The sequence below is a fragment of the Zonotrichia albicollis genome, chromosome 2 (assembly GCF_047830755.1).
Source record: "Zonotrichia albicollis isolate bZonAlb1 chromosome 2, bZonAlb1.hap1, whole genome shotgun sequence".
Taxonomy (NCBI): Eukaryota; Metazoa; Chordata; class Aves; order Passeriformes; family Passerellidae; genus Zonotrichia; species Zonotrichia albicollis.
Genome location: NC_133820.1, coordinates 64,784,021 through 64,804,054, shown reverse-complemented (window position 1 = coordinate 64,804,054; position 20,034 = coordinate 64,784,021). Strand labels below are relative to the sequence as shown.

The window sequence follows — 20,034 nt, the reverse complement described above, 5'->3', positions numbered from 1 at the left end:
GCTCTTTTCCTTGCCTCCTAAATTGTCAACTTTTTGTGTCAGCTAATATGAATCTGAGTACAAAACCAAACACGGTACCTCATTAAACTTGTTTTAGTTGAGTCCTCTGCACAAGCCAGAAAATTCCTTGCATTTTTCACTTTGGTGCAAACATATGAAGGTGAGATAATGAAACTTTAACTTGAATATTCTCATAGATTCCTGTTGCTAAAACCAGACTGGAACATGACATATAACTGGAGCTACTCTTAGTAACGTTTTCCAGCTAACTAAAGGCTCAAATACTTAATTTTAGTTCTCCCACATCTAGCATTTAAAACAAAATCAATCTTATTTCATGTAAACTGAAATGTGAACAGGTTTTATCTTAATACTAAAGCTCTACAGTTCATAAGAAAGAAGAACAAAAAGCAAAGGAGATTAGGAGCTGATCCACTTAACAGACACATTATTTAGCTTCATTTTTCCTCCCTTTTCCAGTTTTCCTACCCACAGTAATTTCACAAAGTAAAGAGCCTTAAAAACATAACCCAGCTTCATTCTGGATGTATATCATCTCCTCTTTTCTATCCTTTCCATTCCTGTTTCAAACATGCAAGATTAATCACGCACAGCCAATGCCTCAGCTTTCCCACTGCATAGCAGAAATCACAGCAAGCACAGAAAGACCTACCCAAGTTCTCCTTGCACTTCATCACAAATTTCTTATGCTGTCTTGTGAGAATTTATCAGCATCATGAGGCTACAATACCACAAATGTGTTTGAAATACCATGCAGCATACAGCCAACTTGAATTCAGTCAGCAAAGATCACAGCAATTTCTCAGTGCTCTATGAGCAGCAAAAAAAGAAATCCTTGAATATTCCTCATCAATGAAAAACTGCAGCTGCCTCCCTACTTATCTGCTTAAACTGAAATCATGGAACAAATTAATGAAACTGAATGTATTTACTGAGAAATGGTGCAGATTCATAGACCTGTTTGAGCATTATCAGTCATCAACCTTTGCAGGATGAAAGACAAACTTCGAAGAACTTTAGAAAATGAAAATGTTGTCAGTTCCAATTTTTTTTTTTTTTTTAATTCAAGAGTACATGTATTTCAAGATGAGTGTATTTGTGTGCACAGGCAAACACACATCGATTTTACTTTATTTGTCCATAGAGGCTGGCTTGTCAGTAGCTGTTTTTATACTTGGAACTGTGAAGCTCTTATCTGAAACATTTCTAACGGGTGAACAGGATACACCCTCTACCTTTTGTGTAACTACTATTAACTTTTATGAGAGTTCTTACAGCGATACTGAAGCACTAGATATTAGATCTGCAAAGCAATGTGTAATTTCAGACATAAATCGTTCTTCTAAACTCTTAAGATGGACAAAGACTTTCTCAGCCTCTAGCCAATAAAAATATAGAATACCTACTAAGACCAAAAGGTATTAACGTGCCAATAGTTAGATAAAGGCGGTTAAAAAATTATCAGTTCTAATATACATCATTTTTTAAACAGTATGCTTAGGGTTCAGCACACTTTCCAAGCATAATCTTGTTCTTTTGTCCCAATGGTTCTGGAACTTGATCTGGACTTGGCTGCACCTCATTTTAAGCACTTTAGTGAGAGGTACTCACATGGAGCCTGCTTGCTCTCAGTTTGCAAGGACAAAGATAGGCCACTGCAGGTTTCCCAGCACAATGAGCATGCAGGAGGACAGATGGAATGGCTCACTCACTACAACCTGAAAAATCTGAGCAGGTGTGGAAGCATTCCCTTCTGCGTACTGGCTGCATAGGGAACTTACATGATCTGCCTTAAACTAGATGGAAGGCATAAAATAAAATATTGTTTGTTTCTTACAGCATTATCCTAACACTTGCTTTACTGCTGCTGAAGGAGAATCCTCACATACTATTCATTCCTGTAGTCACAGCCAAACAAAAAAAATATATAAACCCTCAGCTAGCTTGCCTTGTATTTCAGAGTGAGTTTTTCACACTTTTTGAGGTATGTATGTTCAATGAAAGACACATTCTGCATGGTTACCCATCCTAGGAAACAAATCCTTACAAATGTTTTCTAAATTCATTTCCTGTAAGCTGTGTTAGTAGCTCCCCAGGGGAAGGAGCAAAGCCAAGCTCCTAACAGGGAAGGCATTGTCTGTCTCAGGTCATGTCTGGAAAACACTCTGCTCAATGACTGCAGGCTCACTTACAGCAGACCTTTAATCTAGTAATCACTCTGAAGAGAGACTACTGCAAATTTAATGGTTCCTCTTAGAGAAATAAGAGGAAGTTTTCTAAGGGTTTTTTTGTTCAGACCCACAGACTTTGCTGGCATGAAGTTACAATAATCAGAGGAGAAAGGTTAGGAGCTTTAGTCCCAGGTTTCTTGGCACAGAAATGAAAACTTTGCCTTGTCCTTGTGCTTAGAGAGTCAGAGGCGTATCTCAACTACAGCACTTGTCAGTCATCAAGCAGGAAAACAAACACACTTCTCATGTTGTTAGGAACACATCTAACTTTGAAGGTACATCGTCAAATCAGTGCGATAGCACAAAAATGCTTATTTTCAAAGAGGTTTTACCTTTTAAAATTATATCTTATAAACTGCTTTAGGGAGGTATTGCAAAAGACTAGGTTTTTATAAAGAAATCCTTTTGGCAGTATATTTAGGACAAACACAAAAAAACAGACTCTTTCATGCTGACACCTTGATAAGGCTTAAAACTAAAGTGAATTTCAGTGATATATGCTGCCAGTGATGCGCACACACACACACACACACACATATATATATATACACACATATATATATACGCTCATATATATATATATGCTCAGGAGGAAAGAAATAATAGAAGACATACATGGCACTCCAGCATATTCAGATACTGGAACCAGTAGAAGCAGTATTTACAAATGAACTTATGATTCATCTTTTCTAGGGTTAAGACTATTTATTCCCAAAAGCTTTTGCCTTCCTTCTTTCCATGAACAGTACGAACAAGGCTATGATGTGAACATTATGAGTTGCCAGAGCCAGCAGCACTCTGCTGTGGTAATGCAGAAGGTGCAAACCAGGCTTTGCAAGCCTACAAGCCTGTTCTGGAACAGACTGGACATGCTAGGGCCATGCTGAATCCAAAGTAAGAAGCCCTGATGGCTGGCACAGCTAATTAACTTGGGCACAAAACCAGAAAACATGGCCAGATTTGGCTGCACCTGATCTGGCTCATACTCAGGCAACACATCCATTCCTAGACAATGCCTACCTGCATTTCAGGATCAAAAGTGGCATTAAAGGACTGATGTGATGAGTCTCTAACATGACAGATTCCAATGTCACAAACATGAAGTGTGTGAATTCTGGCAGACCAGTTAAGAATGAGAGTTCATTAAACATAAGAAGGCATGAGGGCTTATTTACTGTTTCATAGCAGTAAAGGTCACCTTCTGAAACCTCTCGCATATATGTGTTCTAATAGTAGCAAAAGAAAAGCCCAGAGAAACCATCCCTTACAAAAGCTTTATATTAAAACAACATCAAAGAGGACTTTAAAATCTGAAACTAGGTAGCATCATTCTGCAACTATTTACACACACTTGAAACTATGCAAGAAACTGAGCTTGCATTTGGCACAATGAATTTAATTTGCCAAGTCATTTATTTTCACTGAATGCTGTAGAAGCAGGGGTCAAGATTACAGTCAAAGCTCAATTCTGTAGCAGGTACCTATTGTGCAAATGCCAACAGCTTTTTATTTGATGTGGTCAAAACAGATTATTTTCAAATTCATATGTTGCAATCTTAACAGCTTTCATCTTCTTAGTAGTGTTGTCATAACTTTTGCAATCAAAAAGTAAATTCCCCTCAGAATCAAAATTGCTAGTTTCAGCCAAATTGCCACAGACATTATCTTAAGCAAATAATGTCTGCTCTTCTATTTGTCTCAACAGACCATTTCTGTCCATTGAGTTAAAGAGGTTTTTTTAAAACAATTCTGCAAACCCTGTAACAGGTAATAGGATTCCAATTAATACCATCTTTACCAAACACACTTTGTTTTTGTAAGGAAATTGCCATTTCTTTTTAAATTCACAATGGCAGTGCCATAAATTGATTACACTGGCTCATCCCTTAATTAGTCTAATTTTATGCAACTTAAACTAGTAAATTCAGTAGAGTAACACGGTGTGAAGCAGCAACTGCTATGAGCAATATTATATATGATTCACATTTAATTAATTTATGATGCACATTAATTTAACATAACACTTCCCATTTTAACTAATTTTTTATGTTAAAGTGCATCCATGCTTCAGTTTCTCTAGACACAGTAGCATCACAAGCAGCACCTGCCTGGCAGGCTTGGAGTCCACATTTAAACTCTGCTACATCAATAAGCAAAACTCAAATATGAGCAAAGTAGCATGCTAAAGGCAGCAGATTACAGCTCTAGCTGCAAGAGTGAGGATGGCAGTGAGATGGCTACTGTGATACCCCATCTCTGGTCACCTGTACCTTCCTTCTTGAAAGCCTGCAGCGTGCTTTGTAGCCTGGAGAACAGAGCTGATTCTGATTTTGCCTAATGTCAGGCTGCTGATAATAAATGGTACAGTAACAGCTCGATGAGCTACAGAGCATTCCTGAACAATGGAGAATAAAGATGCTTGAGTGTATGAGGACAAGCTGTAGCTTAAATTGTTGAGGATTTGTGCCTTTAAAGTAAAAATTAATTTTTCAACAATTAGTCAATTGTTATGTACAAGACAGTAATGAGCACTCATAAATTGTTTCCCAGCTGCAAATGGCATGTTAGGAGAAAGGCTAATGTGTGCAGTTCACTCTAATAAGTGACCTTCCCTTGAAGCAATTAATTTACCTTTGCTGATTTGTGAAGAAACATTGCTACCTTTCTGAAACACCAAATTCACATATCAGTGAACTAACATATACCTGAAAATATTTATTAGTATAGTAATATTGTTATGATTCTCCACACCCTTCAGGGTATAACCTACAGGCCTGATATCACTGGAACTACTACACATTTTGGAGTTTTTCCTATGTTCAGTCTGTCCAGAAGATTTTTCCTACTGTAAGTAAGACACTTGTCTAAACCATTCCATAATGCAGACAATTGCCTCATTTACCAATGGAAATAAAAATATAAAGACTAACAGATGAAGAAACAGACACTGGAATCTGGGGACACACCCAACCATGATTATATTGCCTGCAGCAACCATCTGAATTTCACATACCTTTCTTCTACTGGCTATACCTCCCACAGAGCATGAAACCAATTCAGAATCTTCTACATGCTCTATTTCTAAAATTAATTAGATTACATTTATATAGCAAGCCTGGGAAATGGGATTGGTAACAAATTCTCAACAAACTGATGAAACAGAGGCAGACAGATAAGTGGAAAGTCTTGGCAGTAGCACTTAAATATACCACACACAGGGTTTTTCACAAAGAGGCCAAGCTTGAAGGTGCTTACAGTCAGTGATTCAAATATCAGGTAAAAAATGAAGGCTACAACAGAAATGGTATGAGAAGTTCAGCAACATTTTAGAAATCAGGTAGAGATACAGTATGCAGCCAGGTAAAGATATAGTATGCAGCCACTTCTGGCTGATCTGACTTTAGATTTTTGCACTCTTACTATTAAGTCACAATGCTGGTTATGTTGAGTTTGCTTAACCAGTGGACACAATTTCTTATAGGCTTTTCTACCCACATACAATCAGAACATATTTAGCACACCGAGGCTGCAGAAGAAAAGCATGCAAGATATCCATTAACCAGAGCTACAATTGAGGATGGGATTTGGCAGTGAAGACAGAGCAGAAGTGAAAACAGAGCAACAGCCAAACTTAAATCACAAAAGCAGAGCTCTCACACAAAAAAATATGCTCTGCTGTATGTTAAAACTTCTGGTGTACTGTCTCTTGGACTTTTGATCCCATTTGTGTGAGAGAGAGAAGAGTGTCCTGACAGTGAAGAGAGATAGTAACTGAGTTAATCTTTTAAAAATTTACATGTTTAAAAGGAGAATTGATGGCATTAACGCCCAATGGGCTGCCATGGTTACAGTGTTCAGTATCTTTTGGGTCTTTAAAGACTATGAGCAAAGTCTCAGTATGAGGAGATTCAGAGTAAGGAAGATGATTGAAGAAGCCTTAGGAAAACTGAATGCAACAAGACATCCTACTCAACTTGATTATCCAAATCTTAAATATGCAAAGCACTCAGTCACTAAATTCACTCCCTACAACCATATCCAACAATGAACAGATGATTAATTTAGAATGGTTTGCTAGGCATGCATTCATTTCTAAACAGTCTATAATAAATGCAAGATCTACAGTACAAACACCAATGCCATTAAAAACACAATATGCTACAGTAAGACACAAGAGAGAAAGCAATCCAATGTACTCTTGAGTGAACTGTCATAAAGCAATAATGCATTAGGCTCTGGGATGCAATACCAGTTCACATAAGAACACCATTTCATTAAACTTGTTCTAAATTTAACAGAAGGCATATTTTTTTCATATTTTTTCAGTTCATGTAATCTTGTGCCTTCTGCTTATCGCCTATTTTGTCTGCTTTGAGTGAAAACCAAAAGTTTTCTGCATTTCAACACTCTCCTCGAAATATTACTGCAATTCACATAGAAGTGTAATATTGGACATATAAACAACCCATTTAAAAATATACAGCAGTGAAGGTTGAAGAGCTTTGTGCTCCACCAGCTGCATTCCTTACTGTAAAAGAGCCATCTGAAATAGATGTGACAAAGTACTGCCTGGAGATCATGTTCTGTCCTCCTCACCTATCAAAGGAACCCAGATCAGAAGGTTGAACTCTATTTGTAGTTATTAAGCAGATAAAAATGAATAAAAAGGAGATTAATCCAACATCTGTAGTTCACACACACACTTATAAAATGGGACACACATGCATAATAAGGTGTAAACCACAAATAATGCTAAGAAAATAAATCATAAATGTGCCTGGTTACTCTACAGAATGTCCTACTGCAAGGCATGGCATTAATTTATTTCTGTGATAGGCAGCAAACAGGCAGTTTCTAAAATCTTTAAGGCTATCATCATGGATTGAACATTTTTCACTTTGTTGAACTGGTGATAATAAGAAGCTATTAGTAAAGAAAATTGGGAGTATAACTTGTCATAGGCTGGCTGTCATCCACTTTTTCCCCTGATTAGTTGCCAACCTGGCTACCTGCCACAGGCTGGCGAAAGGGGAGGGGTCATACAGAGATTTTACTTAATGGGAGGACAGACGAAGTTAAAAGCTGCACAGAAGTGCCAGAGGCATCAGACTCACAAGCATTGTAAAAACATAAAAGGGAGAAAGTAATCAAAGATGGATGCACACAGGAAAAAATAACTAGTTCACTATTTTAGACATGTCCAGAGAGTGGTGATGGATAGCTGGCCAAATCATGATTCTAGTCTGTAACATAACAGTGTTATGTTACACTGTAGTGTTCAGCCTGTAGTGTTCAGATTGTAATTAAAATTGGACAAATGCACTAGCAGATGCTAACTACCGAGATTAATCAACCTTCTGTTCAGTTTAAGATCTGACAGACCTACTGGGAAAGAGGAAAAGGCACATTTGACTTGTCTGCCTTGGAGACCAATGGAAATAAGGAGATTCCAACCTGCCTTCTGAGATAAGGATGTTCCTCTGATAAACAATGTTACTAATAAAACACTTATTTATCATAAGTTTAAAATTTGGCACAGTACATACACTGAGAGTAAGTTTCTAGCCTGCTTGCTAGAAGCCAATGCAAAGCATATATTTATGGTGTAACATTGCAGTGCTGACTTTTCAGGCTATTGATGGTAAATATTAATATACTCTACTATTTCAAGGAAGCTGAAAAAGTGTTAGTGGGTACCAATTTCCAGAACTTTGTCTATGGATTTTCAAAATTTAATTAAATGTACAGAAAGTGACAGCAAGTGTTTTAAAGAAATCTCCAGAGGACTAAATAATTAATCTGTTCTGTTTGACCTCTAACATTCCCTTTCTACACTAGGATACCACCATCCAGTTTACTCATCTGTAAAATATTCCCAGACTGTGCTATCCTTTATCATGTGGATGGCATGAGTGATTGATTCTGTTGATCAGGTGTAAAGATAATGGTCAGCAAATCTCCCACATAAACCTGAGTTCTTTGCTTTCCCAACCTTGCTGTAGAAATGTCAAGAAGTTTGAGCAGCTTCTTGCCCATCTAATGTGAATGAAGTGGAAGAAATGTATTTAATGTACTTCCTGCTGTGAACAGCATGAGTCTTCAACAATTTCACTAAGGCAGAAGGGCTGTTTGTCAGCCTGGCTGTAAGGCTGTGTGCTCTCACAGCAACACTAAATACAGTAGCATGGAATTAAAATCACATGGGGAGACAGTCACTTACAAAAAATGTGCAGCACACAAAATAAATGTAAGTATTTTCCCCTCAGGTGCAAACTTCCAGCTCTGCATTCACCACTCTCTTCAGGTTTCCAAATGTGATTACAAACTGAGTTTTTAAAACTCAGTAAAACAATAAAACAATAAAAAACCAAGTAAAAGAGAGTCTAAATGAGCACAGCAGTCAAAATACTGGAACAATGAAAAAGCAGAGCTTTGACTCAAATCTTGTTAAAGCATTTTGTATCAGATTTGTGGCATACAAAACAGTAACATTTTTAGTGCTGGAACTAAATTACTGGCTCTTCATTCCCATATGAATACTAACAAAAGACTTAGATCTCATTTTTTCTCTCTCTCTATGAAATTATTTCAGAGTCACCGCTTCATCTGGAAAAACAGAGAGCACTTCCAGGCTGATCTAGCTTAGTTGCTAAGTGCCTGAGGATCAAGGCACTTCCATGGAACAGAAGGGTCTGAGTGTTTTCATGAGTCTTAGACTGAATTCCAGGATTCCTCTGTAAAGTGCCTCCTTCAAATGAGCTTTATGCTGAACTCTGTGCTCTCCATGCAGTACAGGTATGTACTTCATGCCCAGTAGTGCTTACAACTTTGTATTTGCAAATTAAATTTCTAAGGTAGGCTTTATATCTACTGCCATAAATCAATGTATTTAGATGCACCAGGTATCCCTGATGACTGGGCTCAATAATTTAGATACTTGTCCTAGGATGAGATGCTTCCTGGGAGTACATTTCTCTTTTCAATAACTATAGAAGAATCCTGTAATAGCCTATTTGAAACAGATGTCTAGAATTATAGAGGCTAAAACCAAGTGAGATTAGTGGCACCCCAGAAGAGGATGATTTACATAGGTCTTTTTCCTATGCATGTTTTTCTTTCATGGTTCACAGTTAATAGCTATCACATCTGACTCCAACAAACCATGGTTTTGCTTTTTAGTGCCTTAACTGTAGTGGCATGCATAACTTCGAATCCAAGGTTTCAATGTGAAGTTTTTTCTGCTACTTACTTCATTAACTTAGTCCTTTTCTTTTTTTCCATCTAACTTTAGTACCTATCAGGAAAAGTCCCTTCCAAATTAGGAGTTGTCCCAATAGCAGCACCAATCTGAAAATCACCATTCACAATATATACCAGTGCATGTTCTACATACTACAATTTTTTTTCCCTAGATTTTGCTTTGGCAGCACAGCACAACTGTATAATCCCCAATTAAACTTTTCAGTTGCCCAGAATTTAGTGAATACACTGTAGTTCACTAGAGCATGCCTCTTACTTTTATTATTGTCAGGATTATACAGCAACTATGGCATTTTAGTTAGACCCTAAGGGCATCTTCTAAAAATAAAAGACTTGGATGGTAGGTGCTGAAGGTGAGAGTTTCCTAATTAACTCACAATGAGAAATATGTATCAGTAGGTGTGAAGTTGAGACTAAAGTGGACCACAGAATCTAGCATTACCGCATTACTACAGCTGATAGGCTATTACAAATGTGCTAAAGCTTCTATCAGCCTCTATCTTAAACATCTTTTGAATTAAACATTTCTGTTAAAAGCTAAAGATTTTTTTTTCACATTCCATGCTGGTTTAACTTAGTAAAATTAATTTTGTGCACTGCAAACAATAATAACCAATGCTGCTTAAAATCCTCTGCTTATTTATGCAGAATTTCAATCATGACTGCCAGGGTGCTAAAACTTTACAAAAATATGTTTGTAAACATATATTTGTGTGCATGTGTGAATACATTAAAAAACATTCCAGGTGTAATCTATAATTTATCTACCCTGTAGTTTGCTCTCTGCTTTTTATAGATAAGGCAGTGCAACGGATGTCAGGTGAAACACATGAAGACTTTTCATGCTTTATATTTTTATGCAAACTAAAAAGAATGTGGTAGGAAATTTTACTGCTAAATGAATTGGTTTTGCATGTGCTGAAATTCTTTGTGGGAGTTCTTTCACTGTAAAAAAGGAGGTCTGCCACATAATTTCAAATACCACATATGCAACATTTTGGGTGTAAAAAGAAAAGTGAATGCTTGTAAAAAGGATTCCAAACCTATCCTTCAAAGATCCCTTATCTTTCAATATCGGAAATATTCTTTATTCCTACCAAGTAACATAGATATTTCAGTTGTTACATAATGAAAATATTCTGTTCTAACTTCCCAAACACTTCCCCAGCTTTTTTAATAAATCCCATAAGGTTATTCTTTGCTAAATTATTTTGTGTAGAAAAGTTTGTAGCTCTGAGGCAGCGTGTGCTCTTAAATTCAGAAACTTAAAACTAAACAGTGGTACACAAACTAAATTACTTCTCTTGCTTTCTAATGGCAGCGTTAAAAGAGATTTCTCATTGACTTCCCTAATATTTTGTGTGAGTTTCATGAAATATTAAGTTTTATACTCTGTTGTTACTTGGATTCACTGAGATTCCCACTGAAGTTAGATGGTCTAACTTCAGCTCATCTCTGATATTACCTAATGTCTTGGAGAATCATTCTCTCCATCCCAAACTCTCCATATATATACTTAAGCAGTCAGAACACCTTCAATTCTTGTGTAATCAGCTTCTCGATGAATACATGTTTTTAATAGCTATTTTCTAAATAATCCATACTTTTCTATGTAGAAATTTTAAAGTTTATTAATTCATCAAAATTATTCATACAAATCAAACTGTTGTAGAAGCTCCTAAAGGAATAAATTTGTGTTTGCTATAATAACAGAGTAATTTCTATTCTTCAAGGATTTCTATTTTGGCTTGCATTTGCTATATGATCTCCTACTTTACAAGACCTGTTTTTTCAACCTGTTGCAGTCATTAATGCTATATGATTCCCCAAATGCTCCACAGAGCAAACAAAGTCACCTCTGTCACAGGATTACAAGTGAGAAATTTCAGGCAGGCTGAATATTTACGAGGCAATTAAATGGGTGCAGACTTCCTGCCTTGAAGAGTTGTCTTTTGTATCCTTACCTAAAGAGAAATCACTGTGCTGATAATAATGGTCTGCTTTGGCATCAGACTTTCAAAGAGTACTGTACTATGTAATTTCTCCCTTTAGTCTTTAGGAAATATGATGGCGTCACAGTAGATGGTTTATGGCCTCACAGAGAGGACTCAAACAGATTATCAGTAGACTTATCTCAGAATTTACAGCTGAGATGTCAGTCTCCAAACTCCACACATAAATGGGGCAATTGTACCAGGAAGCTTTCATGCTATTACTCCTAGAAAAAGAGCTGTCACACCAATGCTGAAGCGTTAAAGGAGAGGCTGAGGCAGCAATAATACATGTATTTTTGAAAGCAGTTGGTGATACAGTTTGCTGATTCTACTCTGTCTTAGTCACATCCATTTTTCTGATCGCCACCAGAAGTGTCCCTTTCAAAGCAATGTCTTAAAGCTAATAACCAGTTGAACAAATGACATAATTCTGTAGTGTTTCCTTACTGAGGCAATTTCTAAAGCAACATTACCCTTATCTGAATATCTGCTTTATTAAAAAGACAAAGAGAACAAAAATGGACACTTTCGTGCAGAAATTCAAATGCTGCATCAAGTCAGAAGAAATATATCTTCCCTTTTGGGAGCTGCTAGATGGCTTCTGCCCCATCAGGGCCTCCAAGAGGGCCCTTGCAGCATTATTGAATGGGCCCAAACATTGCAGACACAGCCTCAGAATCACAGAAACAAGGCTGCCCATGCAAGGTGACATCTTGGACTATGTCTGTTAACGTGACAGAATAGAAAAGTGCAGCTCCTTGCTCTGAATCACTGCTCATGTGATTCCGTCAAACAACAAAATAGCAATACTAAATACTGTCAAAAACCTGCATAGCTTTCCAATAATATTTTCTAATCTCAAGATGGAAGCAGCATGTGTTTTAACCAGTAGGAAGAAAAATAAAACCCATATGTTGATTTGAATGTGATATTCTTTGTAGTTTCTGTCCCTGCATTGAGGGTATCACTTCAATTATATGATATCTTACCATCATCTTTGTCAGGCACAATGGTAATGTGAGTGCTTGGGAATTCTGCACCAATCCTTCCACCCATGGGCATGCTCAGTAAAACATCAAAGGTCTCAGCCTCTTCATACAAGGAATCATCTATGATGACAATCCGACACGTTTTCTCTCGTTCATCCTTGTCAAAGCGTAGAACGCTGTTGTGATCCTCTGGCCTGGATATGTAGTCAGAGTAGGAAAGTACAGAGGTTGGGGCAGTGCCAGAGGCTGTTCCTGTGGCATAAAAGGAAAACAGTCACTATACATACCGTGGTTACAATGATCTCCTCGCAGAGGTGGAATTTTATTTTCATTATCTTTGAATTTCTGTTTACAGGGCTGTGGACAAGCTCAGAGGCCCATGTACCCCCTTCTGAGGTCTCTACCACTCCTGTATATGATACAATGGAAGAGTGTGGTTCTTCATATAATTTTCACCTTTCCAGTCAGAAGGAATATTGCCTACCACAAGAGACAGACTGACAAAATAGCCCCTGTGAGGATTAGCAGTTAACTACCTGAGTATATTTTACCCATATTGAAACTATCAGTGGACTTGAACAGACAGAATGTCGTGAAAACAATTTATCTGGATTCCAGATCACTTCACACAAAATATTGCTTCAGCTCTCCAGATAAAAAATAATATTAAAACCACAGGTGTAGAAACCCCATGCCCTGGCACATGCATTATTAGTAAGAGACTGAAAGTCAGAGGAAGGACGAGTATGACAGTTAAGCAGTGTTATTTTGTATAATTTTTTTCAAGATACAAACAAGTGAAGGATACCTAGGGCAATCACTGCAGTGCTTTCAGTTCTCATCAATTTCAGATATAAGGGGCTGCCTATAAAAATCATGCAGAAATATAAAGAACACAGATCATCTTCACCTCTCCATGATGCTTTTAAAACTGTGTTCAGTAATACTCTTAGACAGATTGCATAGATGAATGCATTTCCAGTAGAGACTGAAGATATTTAGATGAAAAAGTAATTAACAGAGTTATAAATAATTTTATTATAAAGTAGATGGAAAAATATTTTTAAATTTCTGTCTCTTTTCCACTCTTGCCATTCTTTTATTCTATAGCAGATTCTACTACCTTGTTGTGTGTAGCAGATGACCATCAGTTCCTGACTCACATCTCCACTTCTTCTGACTGGAATAAATAACTCACCAACATCTTCTTCAATAGTATAGGAGGACTGAGGAATAAAGACTGTTGATTCTGCAAAGAAAAGAACCTCATAAAGTCACCTGTACATTAGCTAAGAGTATTTCTGAATATTCTGAAGTGCAACAAATAACTTGCATTTATTGGCAATGCCACTAAATTGTAGTAAAACTTGGAGGGTAAGAGAAGTAGAGTTCCATAGAGCTTCAGAAATGGAAAACAAAATCAGATCATTAGGTCTGAATCCATAAGTTCTTATTAAGTGGTCTCTAATGTGACTGATTTGTTTATCTAGGGTTAATGGTGCAAGACAGTGTTTGGAGAATTTGTCCTCAAAGTGTGTCTTTTTATTATTTCCATGGTATTTAATTATTAACTGTTAACTGCAGTATCAATATCAACTGTTAACTGAAGTATTAACTGCATAGGTCCCACAGGCTGTGTTTCATCAAGGCCATTCTTTAATTTACGCCACCAAGATAACCAGGAAAATCATTTGGCATTGAGGAGCAAGGTTGAACTCCTGACATCTTACGCTGACTAGGACATTTGATTTTAGCTGGTTACATGTCTACACTAATTTTTGACTAGGAGACCCAGCCAATACAGCTAGTGTCATAAAAAAGGATATCAGATATTTTTTCAGAAGAAAAACTCACTAAGATGCATTCTGAACTTCTTCATTATTTTATGCTCATATAATCAGATTGCTGGGTTTTATGTTGTTACTGGGATTCAGGAATCAATTTTGTTCTTGTCCTCTCAAAAACTCAAGAACAAAAGGTGGCTACACACATAATTACAAGCATATTTACAGTTACATTAGTGTCACTACAACTCAAACAGAATATAATTCTGTATAATATTAAATTAGGTGATAGCAGCTGACTGCACAAAGCAAATTTTCATAATTCCAGAGTACTTTGGCAAACAGTGTTCTGAAAATTGTCAGGTGACTTCTTTGAAAACACGTTCCAGGTTTTTATTTCTCGAACTACTACTAGCATGACTTGAGGTCAAAAGTCTGCCTTAAAAATGCTGCAATTCAGGTTTGATAAGACCAAGAGTACTCACTATTCTGGCAAGACAAAAATTCAACATGAAAAATATCAAATCCCCACTTTCTTGTTTTAAAGTAAAGCAAAAGGCAGCCCTGAAAAAACCCAACCCATTTAATTCCTTCTATTTCTCCCATTTAGAATTTAGCTGGCAAAATAAAAAACTCTAACCTTCCAAAACATGCAGGAATCTGATTTATTTGGTTTCCTCTCTCTCTCTGTCTCTCTCTCATAATTATTCAACTAGGAGTAAAATGGCACTATGAAAGTTTAACAGACCTTATGAACAACACAAAAGCTTGGAGGAGAATGAGCTACACCATCACAGCTAGTATAAAATACCATATCCCTATGCAATCTATATTTCCAATAACACATTAACTAATGTCCCATACCCAAAGAGGCTGGTACAGCTTTCTGAACAAACTCACAGTCATGATCCTAAAGCTACACAATTCAAATCAATTTTTTTTTCACTGGAAGGAGAATAAAACTTTTGATGGTCCTCATTCAGTGAGCTTGGTAAACCCTGAGCTTCAAAATGCTGTTAGGAAACACAGTCCTTCCCTCAAAGTTCTCTCTATAGTTTTCTTCTAGATGTTCCTTGATTCGCAGCTGTGCATTTGATTTTGCCCTCTGCAACTTCTCTTTATATATAATTAATACAAATTCTCTGGAACTGTAAAAATTAAAAAAAATTTAAAATGTTATCTTAATGTAAGAAATATAAAATACTGCTGGTGGCATAATGAGGACTCAGCCAATTACCTTTAACTGTGCTATCTTACTGATCATAGAAAAGATAAAGAAATTTAACACATTTTCAAGTTATTTCTGTGTCTCATACATGCTGCTTTCCAAGTTAAGTTTTCTCAGTGATTAAAAATGGATGTGAGACAAGCTCTGGTTTAGCTTGCATTTGTAACTAGGAACTAAGACACTTCTGATAATTTCCATGCCCAACACTCTTCAAATGCTAAACTAATTAGGGAAGACCACGTAATTCAAGTTGTTACAGTCATCCAGTATTTAAAAGATTTCTTAAGACAGTTCTGTGTGAGTACAGCCCACAGGTTCAACTGAAAAGATACAAACCAACCAGAGCATGCTCTGCTTCTCTTTTAGAATTTTTTAAAATCAGCTTATTTCTTGATTTATATTTAACCATAATTTTATTTGTTCTTGAAACAGCGTGTGCTATACTTGGTCTAATGAACTTTACAATTACTGAGCTTCTCAGATTTATATCAAGGCCTAACTGATGCAAATAGCTCACTCCAAGACCAAATTTGTGATCAACCAGCCTAGACTTTACTGTACCATCCTCTCCCACATGAATTACCATGGCAGAGTAAATCAAGTCAGCTTCCAGCCAGCTCTTCAGTCATTCACACACACTCAGTCTAGAAATAACATATCATTAAAAAATGCAGGTATTTCATAAAAACATGCTGCCTGAGTACCTTCATCAAGCACTTAAAGTGATGGAGGACAAATGGCTACCTGTTGCCCAAGTCTGTCTTCAGAAATATTTTGAGGACAGTAAACCTTTAGTATCCACTGTTAATTACAGCATCTGCCCTCCAGTTTATCTTTTGGTATATGCACATATTAGCAGTACGGTTCTGGAAAGGTTCTCACCATCTCCTGGGTCAATAATTTCCACTGTGGATGCAGCAGGAAATTCCAGAATTGCCATGACAGGCTCAGAAAGAACAATTTGAAAGGACTCAGAATGCTCATGTTCACCATCACTCAAAATCCGTACTCGCCATGTGGCTAAGGTTTGACCAGGATTAAACTGCACCTGCTTCTGGGCTTTTCCTCTGAAGTCTTTATCTTTCTTGGCAGTACCATCTTTGGTGCTAATACCTGTTAAAACAAGAAATTCAGGTCATAATGAACATCACTAGTAATTTTTCTCCCATTGTGTCACATTTAAAAGATGTGTAGCAAAATATACTCTCCACAACCTGAAAACATTCAAACTAAATCAATTTGTTTTGATCAATTTTATATTGGGCGTCACACACAGAGGTGGAAAAACTCTACATTCTTTGAAGTTATATCAAGTTTCCATTTCCCTATAATTCAATTATGGATGTCCAAAAAGGAAAACAGCATTTTCTCTCTCCTTTTAGCCCTCTGGGTTCTCTTCTTTTCCAGAACATCTGAACAGCATCCTGCCTGAAACCCTAGAAAATATTTATATTTCTTAGAAAAAAAAAATCACCCTGGATTCAGACTTTAAAGGGAAAGCTAAGGAAATACAAAGACAAAAAGGAAAATATACTGGATAAAAACAAAAGAAGATGAAAAACCTGAACCATTGCTCTCATTGTCATTGCAATTAGAATGTTTTAAAATTATGGTCCTCTTATTTCCGTATTTGCATAATGACAATCATTAGATTAAAGTGAAGTTGAAGCTGCAACTCCATGGGAAAAAAATCATATAACTCAATCCAAAGAGATGTCACAGACCTTTCAGCCTCAGATTCAGGCTGCTCTGAAACAGGTTTTCACAGACATCTCACTCTCACTTTAAGACTGTCTGAAAGACCCTCATGGAAATTAGATAGTATTTGAGAACTGTCTCCAACTTATGTGTTTGGCCTTGTTTAAATCCCACAGTAAAACTGAAATCTTAAAGGCTGTTCTAGGGTTTCAGAAAAAAATACCTTAAAACTTCTCCTTTCTCTGATTGTTTCTTCAGCTGCATTATTTAATGCATTGAAACACATGACCTTTCCCTGCAAACCTTGCCTTTTTTTCTTCAGGCTTGTGCCTCGTCCTAAGTCATAGCTAATTCTATATAACCTATAAACCTTCCGCCATTTTGGCACTGCATACGGACCAGAAAGGCCAGTAAGCATCTTGGCCAGTATGTTTTATGCTCTTCCCAATTCTGTAATTCCATTTTCTGGACTAAGGTAGTTGGAGGAAGTTACTCAAATGGTTTTTTTGATTTTTCTGTCAGCTCAATACTGAAACTGACCTTGAATCCATAGGTAGAAAATTTTGTAAACACCCTACCTGAAGGATCAGAAGTCACATCAGTATCTGTTATTCAGTACCAGTAATTAATTTAATTAAACCACACATCCTTAACTATGTATTTATCTCTTCCATTCTTTTTCTTTCTTTAAAAGAAATATATTATTAAAGTCGGTTCACTGTTAAAAAACAGTCTTCTAAGTAAGATCCTGTTGGTTAAGGTCTATATCCCTAAATCTCATGCCAAAATAGGTGTCTCTACTGCATCTCACTACCTGAAACTCAGATTTTTAATCAGTAAAAGCCCTAAACAGAAACTTGCCAGGTAAATGCTTACATATCTCTTCAAAAACAGCTTTAAATTGAGTGTTTTCTCTAAGCAGTGTAATCTAAGCATAGGTTTCTGTGTGAAATTGTACAAGGATAATGTTCCCTGGTGCAAATACGTCAGAGGAGGAAACAGATCCAGAAGCCAGAAACAGGTGTGAGGTTGCAGAATGTGATAACACAACCTTTTTTACACCTTTCCACTCCCCAGACACTGCAAACAGTTTTCAACACCTCCTGTATCAGCCTCAGTTGACTGCCAACACTGAGTAAAGAAAATGAGCCTAATGCTCGTGGCTGCTGGTCAGACCAGCTCACAAGAGCCTTCCTGGAAAATGATACATGTTTATTGTTGTCTTTTCAATTGCTATAACTGTATTTTTCATTATAGGGGAAATAAGATCTGGACAAGAACTGTGAAATAAATAAACAGTGGTATCAATAAAATCAAAGAAAGGAGGACTATGGCTTAAGTTGTTTATTCAGAAATTATTTGCAGAAGACAAAAAAAATCATGAAAGAAGAAATTTCATTATTTAACTATAAAAATCATATGAATAGCATATAAAAGATACACTCTTTAATAAATAAACATATTCCTTTGAATTTAGTTTGTTTGTCATGAAACAGCAGCAACAGGATACAGTTGCATTGATATATCATATCAACTAACTGGGCAGCAATTTATAAAAGCAACTGATAAGGCTAGAATTGAACTTACTTATAAAAGAGGTTTCTCCCAGGTAACCTCTCCGTTTAAGAACAACATCAAGATACTTGGTGTCCTCATTTACTAAGTAATACTCCTTTTCTAAGGAGATCCATGCCCAGTTCAGGCGAAAATGCTGATTCTTCAGTTTATTGCCTCCTGCAAAACAAAATTAAAAAGATATAATTAAAACATTTCATTTTTGTTAAAGATTACTTTGTCTTTTGAGGTTAATGTAAAACCATTGTATCCTAGGTAAGATAAAACCCCAAAATTACCCTTGTATCCTGGGTAAGATATGTATCTATCTGGACATTACAATCCAAAGGTTTTAAAGATTTAAAATGAAGAAATTACAAGTAAGGAACTCAATCAGAACGTATTTGCTACATATAGGAGTAAATTTTTTCTTAGATGCATACAAACATAGTACACTAATTTTCTTATTTCTCAAGAGATAAGCATCAAGCATTAGTTAAAATGTATTTGGGGTGCCTTCTGTATATCATCCTCATAGATGTGCTTTTTATTACTCTAGAATCCTGTAAATTCTATAGCAGTAATAAAATGAGCTGCTCAGCTCACTGATGGCAGATGCTCACTCAGCCACTGTCTTCTGGGAATGTTGGGCTGTGTGGGAGACTGTAGTCTGATTTACTTCCCACAAGGTGCTGCTACAGAACAAGGTTTGCTCAGGTAACAGCTGTCTTAAATGTGCAAGAAATTTCCTTTAGAAATTAACAGTTCTGTACCCAAGCCAGTGAAAAAAGTGAACAGCAGAGAGATGTATCTAAGCATTTAAATTAATTCATGGCTTAATTTCTGGAGGAAGAGACAAATGAAGGTTGGTCTACCCCTTCCAGTTTCTTCCATTCTTGAAAATCGAGGCAGCCACTCCACATGCTTTCACTCTGCCTCTAAGATAAGCCTCTGTGTTTCTCTACTGACCTGCCTACTAGAAAAACCAGGAACTAAAGTTGTGCAATGCCACATGGAGGCAAAGGTACTGTGTAAATGAAAGGAGGGAAATGGTTACTGGAGTATCTCCCTGCACTCCTCACCCTGCTCCTTTCTGCTCCTTTGATCTCTGTTGCTACTGACTAAGGGGAAGGCTGCAAACACACATATCAGAAACTAATGAGCACAGGAGAGAACCAGCAGCTACAGTGTTACAGCAGTGACTACAACAGCACTTACATTAGGTTAGCTGTATGTTATTCTTTCCATTGGTTTATGGGGACAAATGTAACAGAA

The 20,034-nt window shown here is 36.8% G+C and overlaps 1 protein-coding gene across 2 annotated transcripts in view; it reads right to left on the bottom strand.

Moving 5' to 3' along the window:
• The window catches only part of FREM2 (FRAS1 related extracellular matrix 2), a 117,584-nt gene that overhangs the window by 38,161 nt on the left and 59,389 nt on the right, over window positions 1-20,034 (bottom strand). For both annotated transcript variants that reach the window (XR_012579024.1, XM_074535376.1), the window contains exons 3-6: window positions 18,793-18,939; window positions 16,390-16,620; window positions 13,619-13,744; window positions 12,496-12,747 (exon numbers count right to left, since the gene is read on the bottom strand). Coding sequence is in view for 1 of the 2 variants with exons in the window: in XM_074535376.1 (XP_074391477.1) it covers window positions 12,496-12,747; window positions 13,619-13,744; window positions 16,390-16,620; window positions 18,793-18,939 (756 nt within the window). In the remaining variant the exon portion in view is untranslated. The remainder of the gene's footprint in view (window positions 1-12,495; window positions 12,748-13,618; window positions 13,745-16,389; window positions 16,621-18,792; window positions 18,940-20,034) is intronic.